The sequence below is a fragment of the Macaca thibetana genome, chromosome 2 (assembly GCF_024542745.1).
Source record: "Macaca thibetana thibetana isolate TM-01 chromosome 2, ASM2454274v1, whole genome shotgun sequence".
In the NCBI taxonomy this organism is placed as follows: Eukaryota; Metazoa; Chordata; class Mammalia; order Primates; family Cercopithecidae; genus Macaca; species Macaca thibetana.
This window is the reverse complement of record NC_065579.1, coordinates 88252405-88268570: the sequence shown is the minus strand read 5'-3', so window position 1 is coordinate 88268570 and position 16166 is coordinate 88252405. Positions and strand designations below refer to the sequence as shown.

General features: G+C 54.9%; 1 protein-coding gene across 3 annotated transcripts; it reads left to right on the top strand.

Moving 5' to 3' along the window:
* The first annotated feature begins 90 nt into the window (after window positions 1-90).
* CLCN2 (chloride voltage-gated channel 2) lies at window positions 91-15940 on the top strand. 3 transcript variants are annotated; one of them, XM_050780210.1, is made up of 24 exons: window positions 91-397; window positions 2685-2841; window positions 3003-3134; window positions 3500-3628; window positions 3715-3848; window positions 3954-4031; window positions 4112-4190; window positions 4323-4448; window positions 4545-4629; window positions 4718-4819; window positions 6033-6117; window positions 6282-6437; window positions 6838-6907; window positions 7152-7262; window positions 7496-7709; window positions 8015-8148; window positions 8387-8559; window positions 8662-8776; window positions 8999-9072; window positions 9313-9366; window positions 9478-9516; window positions 9692-9796; window positions 15107-15193; window positions 15335-15940. In XM_050780210.1, the coding sequence occupies exons 1-24, from the start codon at window positions 335-337 to the stop codon at window positions 15527-15529; spliced, it is 2697 nt and encodes an 898-aa protein (XP_050636167.1). In that variant the 5' UTR covers window positions 91-334; the 3' UTR covers window positions 15530-15940. The 3 variants fall into 3 exon arrangements, 2 of the variants coding, with proteins under 2 accessions (XP_050636167.1, XP_050636166.1); XR_007723450.1 differs by lacking the exon at window positions 15335-15940 and adding an exon at window positions 12406-13584 and having other exon boundaries at window positions 211-397; window positions 15107-15176; XM_050780209.1 differs by lacking the exons at window positions 15107-15193; window positions 15335-15940 and adding an exon at window positions 12406-14328 and having other exon boundaries at window positions 163-397.
* The last annotated feature ends 226 nt before the right edge of the window (window positions 15941-16166 follow it).

Sequence of the window (16166 nt, the reverse complement as noted above, 5' to 3'; positions counted from 1 at the left end):
CCTCTGCAGGGAGCCGGCGCGGGCTTACGCCTTCCCAGCGCCCTTTGCCGCCTCTCGGGAGGCCCCGCACGGACCCCAGCCTGGCTGGGCCGTCCCCTCCGGATGGGCCGGCGGGCGGAGCAGCGCAGAGGGCACCGCCCTCTGCCCGCCCGCCGAGGAGGGGACGCGAGCGGGAGGCTGCGCCAGCGGCGCCCGCCGGGGGCCCGCCGCACTCTGCTCTCGGCCTCCCGAGCTGCGGGGACGGGACGGCTACCTGCGCTGACTCTGCGGGCCGGGAGCCAAGTCCAGGACAGAGCCGGAGCCGCTGAGGGAGGCGAGAGGGCAGTGCGCGGAGATGGCGGCCGCGGCGGCGGAGGAAGGGATGGAGCCGCGGGCGCTGCAGTACGAGCAGACCCTGGTAAGTGAAGATGAGCTGAGCCCGAGGAGTGCGCTCCGGGACCGCCGCTCCAGGTTACCCTGGGAAGCGCGAGGACCAGGGGCCTACCCTAATCCTGTCCCAGCCTTTTGAGCTGGGGAAACTGAGGCTTGGAAGTTTGAGGCTGCAGGGCCGAAGGGATGGAAACTGCATGCTGGTTTCTGGCTGAGGCTGAGGGCCTGCAGAGGACAAGGACACCAGGTACTTGTCCCAGGTGTCCTTCCCCTCACCCCCCCAACATGCACGTTTTCTTTGCTCCTCCCCTTCACCACTTGGGCCCAAGTCTTAGCACCCCACTGCCCCTTCCGCGGCACCATTCACACCATTGAAGTTTCCACCACCCAAGACATTCTCTGTGTCCCTGCCATGTGCATGGCACCATGCTAAGCATAGAATCTAGTGTGTAGAAAGATGGTCCGCCCCAGACCCTACCTCTGGGGGCTCCACACCCAGCGTTGGCTCTAGGAGCCCCTCAGTTGACTCTGGAAAAAGGTGGCTTGCCACTCTAGGGGACAGGAGCATTAGGGAGGGTGGGTGAAGCAGGAATGGGTGTGGGAATTGGAACCTTTGTCCATGCTGATGTAGGGTATCTAGCCCCCACCCACCGCTGGGTGTGTCCCCTGACCTCATTAGAAGCAGGGGTCCTGGGCTCTGAGCCGACTTATCGCCCCCATTGTTACTTGGTGTTTGAGAAGCCACGTGACCCTCCTCATGTCACTGGGGTGGAAGACCCAAGCCCTAAGGAAAGGAAGGGGCCCCTGGTTCCTTTTTACCAGCTTGGGCTGGAATTTGCCCAGGAAGGTGGCAGGGAGGGAACGTCTTGGGGAGGAGAGGCTGTAACTAAGTCTGGGAGGTGCCCAGTTAGGAGAAAGTAGCTGGATGAATCAGGATGACAGGGAGAGGTGGGAATAGAGCAAGGGTAAAGGGGCCAACCCTTGGGATGGGGTAGGAGACACGTCAATCGGCCCAGACCAGGATAGGAGCATGGTCAAGGAAGCCAGGCACCTGGCCTCTGAAATGGTGCCTCCTAACACCAGCCACCACCTCTCCATCTCCGTCCCTTCCAGCTGTCTCTGGAATGAGCTCTCAGGGTCGAGCTCTGTCCCCGGCACTCGGTGCTCCAGCCTGCCCCCGCCCCCCTTCCCCATCCTGTCCCTTTGTCTTTCTCTCCCACTCTCGTCTCCCTCCTCCTACACCGTGCTTGCCTCTTAATCCTCTCAGTTCTCTTCCTCCTTCCGACTTCTTCCTCTCTCCTCCCCTTCTTTCTCTTCTCTGTCCCTTCACCTTGCCTCTCTTTTTTCTCTTCCTTTCTCCTCTCTAGTTCTCTCTCTTCTCTTCTCTTTGCTTTCCCTTTCCTCACTCTCTATCTCTCACCCTCTCTGTCTCTATCTTTCCCTCCCTTCCTCCCTCCCTCCAATCCCAGCCCCAACAGGAGCCCTTTGTGTCCCGAAGCTCTGCGGGTGGCAGCCGGAATCTACTCCTCCCCGCCCCCCAACACACGCCCAGCTTGGCAGGTCTAGCCATGGTTCAGGCGACTCTCCGGTCCCATCACCCCAGCATCCACAGTCACAGCCCAGCCATCCTCAGCCTCCGCTGTCCCCCAACCCACCACTGGGCTCAGTGCAGCTCCATAGTGGGGCTGAGGTCACCAAGCCCTCTCCACCCTAGGCAAGAGGCTTTCCACTCCCAGCTGGGCTGGCAGGCTGGTGGGGGTGGCAGTGGAGAATGGGGACAAGGGGATTAGGGTGGGTGGGAGGGGTGCAGCTGAGTTGGTCACAGGCCAGAGGCCCAGCAGGAACGTGATAAGGATTGGGGCTGCGCCTGCTCCTGGGCCCAACTCAGCTGCCCCGAGCTCCATGAGGCTCTTATTGTTGCCCATGTGCCCTTGATCATCCCTTACTCCCTGACCTTCCCACCTCCCACTTTTAGACTGTGCCACAGGTTTTTTTCCATCTTTTCCTCTTCTGGGGCTTCCCTCTCACTCCTCCTCAGTGCCCCAGCCCCAGGCCTGTGAGAAGAGGACCGATTATTCTGCCACCCCCAGAGCTGTGTCCCTGTACCTTGGCTGTCCCCATCACTCTGGCCAGGACAGCCCCCACAGTCTGCAATGTGCATTGTTCCCACACCTTGGGCCAGAGTGGGAACTGTGCGTTCAAGAGGGATATCCAATGTGGGGGCTGGGAGAAGGGGAGTGGAGGCTCTAAGAACCCTCCCTGCATTCCCACTCAGCCCATGACCTCAAATGCCCCCATCCCTCCTGTTGCTCCAGATGTATGGCCGGTACACTCAGGACCTTGGGGCCTTTGCCAAAGAGGAAGCTGCTCGGATTCGCCTGGGAGGGCCTGAACCCTGGAAAGGTCCCCCTTCCCCTCGGGCTGCCCCAGAGCTCTTGGAATATGGACGGAGCCGTTGTGCCCAATGCCGGAGTGAGAACTGGGTTGGGGGCAAGGGACCTGGCTGTGCTATGCTGAGGGGAGCAGAGGCCATTAGAGCTGCTGATGGGGGAGAGGGGGCAGCTGAGGGGGCCGTAAAAGGGGTAGGAGCACTTTGGTGCCAGCCTCCCCCTTCTTCCCTTCCCTGCATCCAGTCTGTTCTGTCCGCTGCCACAAGTTCCTAGTATCCAGGGTTGGTGAAGATTGGATCTTCCTGGTCCTGCTGGGGCTCCTCATGGCATTGGTCAGCTGGGCCATGGACTATGCCATTGCTGCCTGTCTGCAAGGTGAGGGCGACAGCTGGCAGGGGGAGGACTGGGAAGAAACCTCCTGCGTCCATGCCACACTCATCTAGACGTGGAGGAAGGCATCTTGGCTTCTTGGCCACTGACCACTTTCCCCAGCCAGTCTGACTGCCCAGATTCAGGCATCTTCTCAGCCACTCCCATAGGGTACAGCTTCTTGTGTCCCCTCTCCAAGTGACCCTCTTGCCTAGGTTGGGCTTTGTCCCAGTGAATGCCCTCAGGGACCCTTTCCTTCCCCCATACCCTGACATGTATTCCTTGGGACAGCCTGTCACATCAGCGTGGTCCACTGGCCAGGCAGGTAGTGGGTCTGTGCACTGGGGGTCCAGCAGGTCATCTTCCCACAGCCCAGCAGTGGATGTCCCGGGGTTTGAACACTAGCATCTTACTCCAGTACCTGGCCTGGGTCACCTACCCTGTTGTCCTCATCACTTTCTCAGCCGGATTCACACAGATCCTGGCCCCTCAGGCTGTCGGTATGTTAGAAGAGAAGGGGAGGGCAGAGGTGGGACCCCTGAAATAGGCACACCAAATGCCTCTCCTGAGACTGTTCCCTCTCCAGGCTCTGGCATCCCTGAGATGAAGACCATCTTGCGGGGAGTGGTGCTGAAAGAATACCTCACACTCAAGACCTTTATAGCTAAGGTCATTGGGCTGACCTGCGCCCTGGGCAGCGGAATGCCGCTTGGCAAAGAGGTAACTGCAGGTTGGGGAATGAAGGAGTCCCTCCTGGTGGAAGAGGAGGCCAGGCCAAGGTCAGGGTGGGCCCTCTCCCGACTCATGGCCTGCCCCACCCCGCAGGGCCCTTTTGTGCATATCGCAAGCATGTGTGCTGCCCTTCTCAGCAAGTTCCTCTCCCTCTTTGGGGGTATCTATGAGGTAAGGGGAACCCTGAGGGAAGTGGGGGGCAGAGGCTGCTGAGCCCACGGCTGACCCCCTCTTGCCACCACTCTCGCCAGAATGAATCCCGGAACACAGAGATGCTGGCTGCCGCCTGTGCCGTGGGGGTGGGCTGCTGCTTTGCGGCACCTATTGGAGGTAGGCAGGGCTCCTAGGTCTGTCCAGCCCCACAACCCTGCCCTTGGCCTCTCCTCCTTGACCCCTCTTCTCTGGGTCCGAGGCCTTAGGCCAGGCCCAGGCCTCAAGTGACGGTCTCCCTCCCCATCACAGGCGTCCTCTTCAGCATCGAGGTCACCTCCACCTTCTTCGCGGTACGGAACTACTGGCGGGGCTTCTTCGCTGCCACCTTCAGTGCCTTCATCTTCCGGGTCTTGGCAGTCTGGAACCGGGATGAAGGTGGGGGGCACCCAGGGGATGAGGGCAGCCCGAGATGGTGCCAGGTAGGGGGCCCACGAGGCTAGGCCTGCCTCCCTCTGCTATTCTTCCCTTTAGAGACTATTACGGCCCTCTTCAAAACCCGATTCCGGCTCGACTTCCCCTTTGACCTGCAGGAGCTGCCAGCCTTTGCTGTCATTGGGTGAGGAGCTAAGGGGCCTGGGGGTGTTGGAGAGGAGGGGGGGTTTCCGGAAGACTCCTGTTCAGTCGGGTGCCTCTTCCCTTTCCAGTATTGCTAGTGGCTTCGGTGGAGCCCTCTTTGTCTACCTGAACCGGAAGATTGTCCAGGTGATGCGGAAGCAGAAAACCATCAATCGCTTCCTCATGAGGAAGTGAGTGGCTCTCGGCTCCTCTCCAGGCTGCTTTGGGTTGTATAAGGGCCGCAGTAGGTCAGGGGACAGTGATGGCGAGAGAGTGGCCCAGTCAAAACAGGCACTCCCCTGAGAAATCAGCCAGGGTATTTTCCAGGCTGAGTGAGCATTTTTATGTTCATATGAATTACCTGAAAATTGGCACTTTTAAGTTTATAGTCAGTGGCAGAGGACATTTGGGAATCAAAGACTAAGGCCTCCTCAGGTCCGCTGGCCTGGCCCATATAGGAATGCTCCCTGGAGAGTGTTTGAGCCTGTTTGCCCCCGTGACCCATGAGGATGGACGAGATTTCTTGGTTGTTTTTTTTTTGAGACGGAGTTTCACTCTTGTTGTCCAGGCTGGAGTGCAATGATGCGATCTCGGCTCACTGCAACCTCCGCCTCCTGGGTTCAAGCTATTCTCCTGCCTCAGCCTCCCAAGTAGCTGGGATTACAGGCATGTGCCACCACACCTGGCTAATTTTGTATTTTTTATTAGAGACGATGTTTTGCCATGTTGGTCAGGCTGGTCTCAAACTCCTGACCTCAGGTCCGCCCACCTCAGCCTCCCAAAGTGCTGGGATTACAGGCGTGAGCCACTGTGCATGGCCGAGATTTTTTTTTTATCTCCAGAACACAACTCTGTCAGTGTGACCCTGAGAATTGGGAGTGAGGAGGCCTGAGACATGACTTCCCTTGGGACTGACATCCTTCAGAGAGAGGGCACCCAGCTGAACCTGCTCCCTACACACCTCTGGTCAACTTCACAAGTGACCCCCACCTTCCCCCAACATTGACCTTCACTCTAAGTCACCGCAGAGAGACAAACAGAGGCAGAAACTTCTCCACCCCACCACACAATATGCCCTTCAGATGGGCTTCTGAGGGCGGAGGGTGGAATAACAACTCGGAGGGGCCCCAGGGAGGGCTTGGAGGATGGACTTTCTGCTGCTGCTACCCACCTACAGAGTCAGGGGCTGACAGAAAGGTCTTCGGGTCAGACCCCTGCACTTAGAGTAACTCCAGTCCACCATCACCCTTGGGGCTATCATATCATAAACAGCAGAGGAGACCTTCTGTCAGGACTGAGTGTTTTCATGAAAGAGCCAAGGCTCTGCTCTGACCTCAGCCCTGAGATATGCGAGGGCACCCAGCCCTTGGCCACCCACGACTGACGTGAAACCTACGACTCTAGACGCCTGCTCTTCCCGGCTCTGGTGACGCTGCTCATCTCCACGCTGACCTTCCCCCCTGGCTTTGGACAGTTCATGGCTGGACAGGTAACCACAGGCAGAACAGGAGTTTGTGCTTTCCCTTGGAAGGCATTCCCTCCAAAGCCAACAGCCCCAGTGTGACTGTGGGACCCCTTGTTCCCCATGGGATGCCATGGCCTCTTCCCTTCATCCTGTTGGTTCCCCAGCCTGAGGCACCCTGTTCACTCTAGCTCTCACAGAAAGAGACGCTGGTCACCCTGTTTGACAATCGGACGTGGGTCCACCAGGGCCTGGTGGAGGAGCTAGAACCACCCAGCACCTCACAGGCCTGGAACCCACCACGTGCCAACGTCTTCCTCACCCTGGTCATCTTCATTCTCATGAAGGTGGGCTCCTCATGTGTACACTGCTAACCTTTACATAGCTTGCCCTTCTAAGCACCTGCCATGCAGTGCTCACTGCTTGAAGCCTCTCCACAGTGACATGGGAAAGACACTATTTTTAGCCCCATTTGAAAGATGGGGAGTCGAAATACAAGGAGGTGAAGTAGCTGGCCCAAAGTCACACAGCTAGAGGGCAGAGCGATGATCTGAACCCAAGCCATCTGCTTCCAGGGTCCTTCCCCTTGCCATCACCTGGGATGTTCCGGGGTAGCTGAGAGGATTATGGGGTAGTTGGGAGGGTTATGCCTACCTGACCAGCGAGGTAGACTTCTCCTGGGTGGAGTTGTGGGCTGCCTGGGGCCAGGTGGAGCCTCTTCGCCTTTGAACCACCCCCTGCCTGCAGTTCTGGATGTCTGCACTGGCCACCACCATCCCAGTTCCCTGTGGCGCCTTCATGCCTGTCTTTGTCATTGGTGAGTTCTCAGCTGCTTGCTATCCGGGCCTGCACCTTCCCCACCCTCTGGCCGCCCCCGGGCCATCCCTCTGCCCAAGAGTGGGTTTTTGGTCCAGCCCTAGCCTGAACCCTGACCCCGCAGGGCTGTGCCCTGCACTGAATGACCCACTGGCCCCTCCCTCACCCTCTGACCCTCTCTCTTCCTAGTGCCCTCTGCCCTCCCCCTCCACTGCCTCTTTCTCTTCCCACCCCCCTCCCTGAAGGAGCAGCATTTGGGCGTCTGGTGGGCGAAAGCATGGCTGCCTGGTTCCCAGATGGAATTCATACAGACAGCAGCACCTACCGGATTGTGCCTGGGGGCTACGCTGTGGTTGGTAAGTGCCTCAGGTCCCATCAGCCTTGGAAGACCCCCCCACCCACGCCCCAGCCACAGGGTCTGAGACTCTGGTGCCCCCTGCTGGCAGAAAGCAGGCTTCCATCAGAAGCACAGGCCCAATCCCAGGACTGTATTGGGCAGCCCTGAGGGACCCACTCAGGACCTGCCCTGGCTGTGGAGAGTCTTCTGGGGCCTGGGCACCCTGAGGAGACTGAGTGTGACCGTCCCCAGGGGCGGCTGCGTTGGCAGGAGCGGTGACACACACAGTGTCCACGGCTGTGATCGTGTTCGAGCTCACAGGCCAGATTGCCCATATCCTGCCTGTCATGATCGCCGTCATCCTGGCTAACGCTGTCGCCCAGAGTCTACAGCCCTCCCTCTATGACAGCATCATCCGAATCAAGAAACTGCCCTACCTGCCTGAGCTGGGCTGGGGCCGCCACCAGTACGGAGGGCTGGGTGCCAAGGGGGCTGTGGGTGAGGGGCAGAGGGCATCCTAGATCCCCCTACACCCACCTCCAGCAAGGTCCTGGAGCCTATGAAGCTGGGAGATGAGCCACCTTCGTCCACACCCCGGAGGGACTGTAGCTGGCCCCTGCTGTTCAGAAAGAAGGGTGGGAGCACCCCTTGGCCCTTAGCCCCCATCCCCATGGATGGGCTCTGGAGCCCTCCTTGTGGCCCTGGGATGGTAATGCTCTGGGCAACTCTCCCCATGCTGACCATAAACCAAGCGCCCCTCTCGGCCCCCAGGCAGTACCGGGTGCGTGTGGAGGACATCATGGTGCGGGATGTTCCCCATGTGGCCCTCAGCTGCACCTTCCGGGACCTGCGGTTGGCACTGCACAGGACCAAGGGCCGAATGCTGGCCCTAGTGGAGTCCCCTGGTGAGGCCAGGAGGGGGCCCAGGTGCTAGGGGCATCTCCAAGGGTCGAAGCTTCGGGAAGGGGCAGGGAGCTCAGGACTGGTCTCCTTGGTTCCAAAGGGAATGGGCCAGCACTTGCCAGGTGGGGGCTTCCCTCTGGTGTGTGGCCTGAATGCAAGGCCCCACTCTTGAGTGTGAGAGAAGGACGGGGCTGGAGGGCTCCCTCTCAGCTCCTGAGTCCTTCCACCTGTTCTGTCCAGAGTCCATGATTCTGCTGGGTTCCATCGAGCGTTCACAGGTGGTGGCATTGCTGGGGGCCCAGCTGAGCCCAGCCCGCCGGCGGCAGCACATGCAGGAGCGCAGAGCCACCCAGACCTCTCCACCATCTGATCAGGAGGGTCCCCCTAGCCCTGAGGCTTCTGTCTGCTTCCAGGTGAGAGGAGAAGCCACAAACACTTCCTAAATGTCTCTGTGTAGACTGATTGGGAGGGTGGTCTGGGGCCATGGCCCCACCAGCCCCTTCCTGCCCATGCAGGTGAACACAGAAGACTCAGGCTTCCCGGCAGCCCGGGGGGAGACCCACAAGCCCCTAAAGCCTGCACTCAAGAGGGGGCCCAGTGTCACCAGGAACCTTGGAGAGAGTTCCACAGGTAAGCCCATCTCTCCTGTGTCAACAGAGCCTCAGCCAAGCTACTGAGATCCATTAGAGTCCCTGCCCAGCCCTGTTGCTGGGGCATATCCCAGCTGGAAGAGGCTGCCCACATGGGCCAGGGCTGGAACTACGATACCTCTCCCCCTGTCTTCCTTACCTTTCCTGGTCCTCTCCCCCAAAGATGACACTGCCCCCTGGGGCCTTATGTTTGGGAACACAGGAAGCGCGGAGTCGGCAAGCATTGCCCTCCGGAGCCTCTTCTGTGGCAGTCCACCCCCTGAAGCTGCTTCAGAGGTGAGTGGTTGGAGCCTCTCCTCCTAGCTTGCTTTTTCCCCAGCTCCCTCGCCAATGCTGAGACCACATCATTAACCCTGCAGTGCCTGCCTCTATTCTCCCTGCCCTTCGGCCCTCCCTGCTGTCAGCTCGGGTCCTGCGGCATGCCCTTCCCCCTGGGCTCTACCACTTCCCCTCACCTCCCCTTTCCCTATAACCTCAACTCCTCATCTTTCTGATTTGGCTCTAACAAAATTGAAGAAGTTGGAATCCTGTGAGAAGCGCAAGCTGAAGCGGGTCCGAATCTCCCTGGCAGTAAGTATGCCTGCTCTTCCAGCAGCTCGGGGGCACCGGGCAGGGAGGGCAGGGTCTAGGCTGGATAAACTCCAGAGCCCCTAGCTGCCAGCCTCCCTCCCTCTCTACTAGAGTGACACGGACCTGGAAGGCGAGATGAGCCCTGAAGAGGTAAGGTGCCACTGGACTCTGGACCCTGTTTCTTTCTGGGTGTGTTCAGTCATCATGTTGGCTGCTGTCCCCATGGGAGGGACCACAGGGTTGGAAAAAGGGCAAGTCAGCTTTCAGGGAGGTGAGGTCAGCTACAGGCACCTTCTCCCTAACCCTCGTAGTCTCTTCCCCTCAGATTCTGGAGTGGGAGGAGCAACAACTAGATGAACCTGTCAACTTCAGTGACTGCAAAATTGATCCTGCTCCCTTCCAGCTGGTGGAGCGGACCTCTTTGCACAAGGTAGGGCCAGCAGCCTGGCCCAGGGCTGGCCTGGGCTCTCAGGACACAGTGGGGATCTTGGTCCCCCTACAAGTTTGGACTCAGGCCAGTGGGGAAGGAGGGAGGAGAAGAGAGTTGGCTCAGTGCTGAGATGTTTTTTAGACATATTGCTTGGATGATGGGAGGTGGGAGCAGCCTCCTCCTGCTCTGTGGTGGAGCCAGGCATCGTTTTTCCTCTGCTCAGCCTTGCCCTCGAGGGAACTCTGGACCAAAGAAGCAACAAAGACAGGGCTTGAGCTGGGTGGAAGCCAGAAGGCCAGCCCAGGGTCAGAGCTAGGCAGGAGGCCACCACAGCCCAACAAGGTTGATACGCCCATGCGGAAAAAAATGGGTGAGAAACAGGCAGGATAAGAAAATCCAATAAACAAGCTAACAAACATCCAAGTAGGGGTGGGGAGACTGCAGAGAAGAGATAAACAAAGATGAGAAACACCCAGTGGGGGGCTTGGAATGTCAGACCCCAGAAAGTCTGCCTTAATGTGGGCCGAAGGAAAACTGGTGGGGATGCAGGAAGATGGCTCAGCAGAACTGCAAAGCAGCCTGTAGAAATGGGGGCGAGGAACTGAGTAGACTGCCTGGTGGTGGGTGAGGCAGACACCAGAGGAGGCCAGGAGCTCTCTGCTTCCAGGACTCCTAAGGAGGGCAGCCTGCATGGGTAAAGTGGCTCCTGGGACCCAGCAGAAGCCAAGGGGTGTTTTAGCTAAATTTTTGACAGGCATAATGTACAAGCCTTGAAGCGTTGGGGGGTTTGGGGGAGGGGATAAGCAGCAGGTAGACATGCCCAAAACCTGCAGCTTGGGCATTTAGCTTACACACAAACTTTGCCTAAGAGCCAGCATAGCATGGACAAGTGGAGACTAAGGCAGGAAGCATAGGGGACAAAAGAGAAACAAAAAGGTAAAAGGTAATAAAGGAACGTGGAAGTCCTTGGATGAGTGGCAAACTGCAATGCAGTTGCAAGAAAAAAGGTAATAGGCCTGAGAGGGCTTTTTTCTAAAGCCTTTCTTCCCAAAACCTCTGAGGCTTTTCCACAATGATCTTACTCCTCAGACTTTCATGATGATGATCATGCTGACATTTTTCAAATGCTTGCTATGTGCCAGACACTGGGCTAAGCTCTTCAAGTGTTGAATCATCACAACCACACTATTAGATATTATGTTCCAGTTTTCATAGATGAGAAAATTGAGATTCAGAGAGGTTGAGCAAGTTGCACAAGGACACACAGCTAATAAGTAGCAGAACTGGTGCAGTAGCTCACACCTGTAATCCCAGCACTTTGGGAGGCTGCGGCAGGTGGATCACTTGAGGTCAGCAGTTCGAGACCAGCTTGGCCAACATGGTGAAACTCCATCTCTACTAAAAATACAAAAAATTAGCCAGGTGTGGTGGCTGGCACCTGTAATCCCAGCCACTTGGGAGGCTGAGACAGGAGAATTGCTTGAACGTGGGAGGTGGAGGTTGCAGTGAGCCGAGATCACGACACTGCACTCCAGCATGGATGACAAGAGCGAAACTCCATCTCAAAAAAATAATAATAATTAGCAGAACTGGGCCTGGAATCTAGAATGGTCTGACTCAAAAGCCTGTGGTCTTAACCATATTAATACACAGGGAAACTGAGGCATGCAGCACGGAGGTAATGTGCCTGAGTCAGCCCAGCAGAGTCAGGCCCAGAGCCCAGATTTCCTGGCCCTGCTCCCAGGATTCTTTCAGAAGGCCATGTTGTCCCTCTCCGTGTCAGTTCACTATTCCCAAGCCCAAGAAGTATGGGCCCTCCAATGGGTTCCGTGATGTATAATTAAATCAAATGAAAAAGAACAAAGTAGACATTTGTTACAAACTTGAAAATCAGAGGAAGAGAAGAAGCCTTTGAGGAACCAACTAACAAAAGTACAAAGAACTAGAAGTGATAAGAACATAAAAGATTAGAACTCAAAATGTCCTTACAGGCCTGAGGAATCAATAGGTAGTCACCCAGTTAAGTTCAGGAGGGGAACATTCAGATAAGAGAGAGAAAACATTGGAGACTACTTAGGAACCCGTGCAACTGGAGATCACTGTGCCAGCTAATAATTAATTCATTCAGAAGCCACCCACGGAGAAGCAATGGTAAAGGCCAGAGTGGGGCCAATGCTAGGGCCAGACCAGCTGAACCCAAATCCTCACTATGCTACATGCTGGCTTGCTGTGTACCTTGGTAAGTTTCTTAGCCTCTCTGTGCTTCACTTTCCCAATCTGTAAAATGGGGATCACACCTCACTGAGTTTTCTAAGAATTACAGGACTTGAAACATGTGAAGCACTTACAATAGGGCCTAACACACAGTAAATACTCAATATATGTTAGGAATTACTGTTACTACTACTACTACTTATACTGAGAGATGAATTTTAAAAGATAGCATATGCTGGGCATGGTGGTGCACACCTGTAGTCCCAGCTACTCAGGAGGCTGAGGTGGGAGGACTGCATGAGCCCAGGAGTTCAAGTCCAACCTGGACAACGTAGCAAGACTGTCTTCTAACCAAAAAATTTTATTTATTTATTTATTTATTTATTTATTTTTAGACAGAATCTCACTCTGTCACCAGGCTGGAGTACAGTGGTGTGATCTTGGCTCACTGCAACCTCCACCTCCCAGGTTCAAGTGATTCTCCTGCCTCAGCCTCCCGAGTAGCCAGGATTACAGGAGCATGCCACCACGCCCAGCTAAGTTTTTATATTTTTAGTAGAGATAGGGTTTTACCATATTGGCCAGGCATGAGCCACTGCACTCGGCCAAAAAAAATTTTTTTAACTAAAAAAATGTTTAAAAAAATAATGAGAGAAGAGCTGAAGTGTGAAAGAAATGAATGTTTTCAGAAAAAGAAGAGTGATTATGTGAAGCTGGAGGCTGGAAGCTAGAGTGCACAGTAGACTGTGAGGCTACAAAGACAGGCTGGAGTTGGCTTGGGAAGGGTCTCATGGGCCTTCTAGGGAGTCTGGGCTGTACTCAGGTTTGACAAAGTGCATAGAATAAGCAGGGCCAGACTGGAGGGAAGGGAGGCAGAAAGGAGAACCCATCAGGCTGTTGCAGCCCCAGTCTTTGTGAGGCTAGTGAGGCTAGAGTCAGTAATGGCCAGGATGTTCAGGAAGTGGATTGGTAAGGCTTGGTGACTGTCAGGGGCAAGTGGTTTGCAAACCTGAAAGGCATATCACCAGCCAGAAGCTCACCTGATTACGATTGTGGAGAAAAAGAAAATTCAAGGGAACTATTTAATAGGCTCCTTGGGAGAAGATGAGAGGGGTTATTTGACCATAAGAAGACAAGTCTAAGGGATTATTAACACAGGAAACCTTACAATAAAAAGGTTTCCCTCTGAAGTCAGACAAGGAAATTAAAGCTAACTTGTAGCACACAGGACTCAAGTTAGATAGGAGGAGGAATCGCTAACCACATGACAACTGTGTTATAGGTACTGAAGGAACACAGAAGAACTTTTTTTTTTTTTTTTTTTTTTTTTTTGACAGGGTCTCACTCTGTCACCCAAGCTGGAGTGCAGTGGCATGATCATGGCTCACTATAGCCTCTGCCTCCTGGGCTCAGGTGATCCTCCCAACTCAGCCCCCCAAGTAGCTGGGACTACAAGCATGCACCACCATGTCTGGCTTTTTGTAGAGACAGGGTTTCACATATTGCAGGCTAGTCTCAAACTCCTGGGCTCAACATTCTATCCACCTTGGCCTCCCAGAGTGCTAGGATTACAGGTATGAGCTGTCGCGCCCGGAAGAGCTTATTCTAAAATTGAACTTCTTGCCCCTCTAAGTACTATCATGCCATGGGTGGAGAAATTTAGGAAGGTTCTGGAAATCCTTCCCTAAAGAATTTCAAATGTGTAAGAACATTTTAAAAGTGTTAAGGTAATTTAAGTGAGTTCTGAGTAATTGGTACACAAGAAGCTGTTATTATGCTCGTCTTGATTCAAACATTAAGCCAAGAGGCTTACAAGTAAACTCAAAACAGTGAGATAAATGATAGGCCAAAAATTCCAGGAACTGCTGAGTCAGGAGAGCATTTTTCAAGACATCTGGCCCCAAGAAAATCTACTGAAAGCATAAGGAGAACTGGCTGACAGTTTCTGAACTGCTGGTGATTATATCTGAAAGCTTAGGGGAAGGCTCAAAGCAAGAAAAACATGGGAGGCTGGGCACGGTGGCTCAAGCCTGTAATCCCAGCACTTTGGGAGGCCGAGATGGGCGGATCACTAGGTCAGGAGATCGAGACTATCCTGGCTAATACGGAGAAACCCCGTCTCTACTAAAAAATACAAAAAAACTAGCCGGGCGAGGTGGTGGGCGCCTGTAGTCCCAGCTACTCGGGAGGCTGAGGCAGGAGAATGGCGTAAACCCAGGAGGTGGAGCTTGCAGTGAGCTGAGATCCGGCCACTGCACTCCAGCCTGGGTGACAGAGCGAGACTCTGTCTCAAAAAAAAAAAAAAAAAAAAAGGAAAACATGGGAAGATGGGGGTGACCATTGTCCTCCTGGACTGCAAGCTGCATCTCAACAGAACTTGGGATACTGCTTGGACCCTAGAAAAGGCAGACTGTATGAGAGCATAGCATGCTTCAGGCCAAGACTGGAATGCCAGAGCACGGGAGACTCCAAACCTGGCCAGCCAGGTAGGAGGGCAACTGAGAAGCAGTGGAACGAGAGGCATAGGATTCAGGGCCCCGGTGCCCTTAAGGTGTGTGTGGACTCTCTCTTCTTGGTATATCTGCTACTAAACAGGACTGGGGTTATGCGTCCCTCTCTAGTGTGATGAAAAGTGACTGGGGCTGCACAGCCACTCCTGATGACCTGCCCGGAACAAGTCACTTCACTGTTGAGCCCCATGCTGCTTCTCCTAATGCTTAGTTCTCAGGACAGTACTGGAATTAAATGATAATGAAGACCTAGCATGGAGCCTGGCCAATCACTAGATTTCACATGTGAAGAGTTGTTCTGTCCTGCATCCCCCTTTCTAACATGAGGCTAAGAATTCTTCCCCCATCCTATTTCTCCGTCAATATAAGCAACATAAGGATTTTGAGTATCAAGTTTCTGAGGCCTGGACACAGAAACATTCTATTACTATTGTCATTATTTTCCCTCCAGCAGTCCTGTCTCCTTCCCTCCCAATCTGTGGCACCCCTTCTATTCCACACCAACCTTGTCCTGGGCCCCTGTGGCCTGTCATTTAGAGCTGCCCATTGTCCATCAAGTCCAATCTCTTTTCTTCCCACACTGCAGACTCACACCATCTTCTCACTGCTGGGAGTGGACCATGCTTATGTCACCAGTATTGGCAGACTCATTGGAATCGTTACTCTAAAGGAGGTGAGGTGATGGTGGCCTCCAAAACTGCTCCACTTCCAAAAAGGCATGGAAGCTTATGTCCAGCTCACCTGGGGAGGAAGGTAGGGAGGAGTCTGAGCCAGGAGCTCTGGGTCCAGACATCTGTCCCTCTCACCTTTCCAGCTCCGGAAGGCTATCGAGGGCTCTGTCACAGCACAGGGTGTGAAAGTTCGGCCGCCCCTCGCCAGCTTCCGAGACAGTGCCACCAGCAGCAGTGACACGGAGACCACTGAGGTGCATGCACTCTGGGGGCCCCACTCCCGTCATGGCCTCCCCCGGGAGGGCAGCCCTTCCGACAGCGATGACAAATGCCAATGAGCCCCTCGTGGGTGGCCTAGGATGGTGCTAGCCATGCCTGTCATCCCAGAATGTGCATCTCTCATTCCTTCTGCCTTGGGAAGGCAGGAGGCAGCTACAGCCGGAGGCTGAACCTCAGCCCCCTCCAGACCTGGGGTGCCAGCTTCTCCCAGTTTATCCTACCTGGAATCTGACCCACTGCCCACCTACAGCAACTTTTCCAGGGGCAGGAAGATCATCCCTGCCCTGGCAGGGTCACTTGACCCCTGCTCCCCCTTTGAGGGGAAAGGGGTAGAACTAAGATGGGTTTATAACTGGAACCTCCAATGACCAGATGTATATAGAGATTTACAAAGATTTTTATATTAATTTAATAAAACAAATTCTTAAATAGAACAAAATAAACACCTAATGAGCCACTTATATATAGAATGCTTGTGCCCGTTGGCTCTCGTTCTTACCTTGGGCCCTCTTACCTGCCAAAGCCTACAAGGCCCTTAATTCTAAAGCCACCCACCCTTCCCACAACCACAAAAACCTAGAGTCCAGTGACCTTGGAATGCAGGATCTGCCAGAGGCCTCCACTGCGTGGTCATTAACACCCTGGCTGGGGCGGGGCCCCTGTACTGTAGCCTTGGCCTTTCAGACAGAAAGGCTC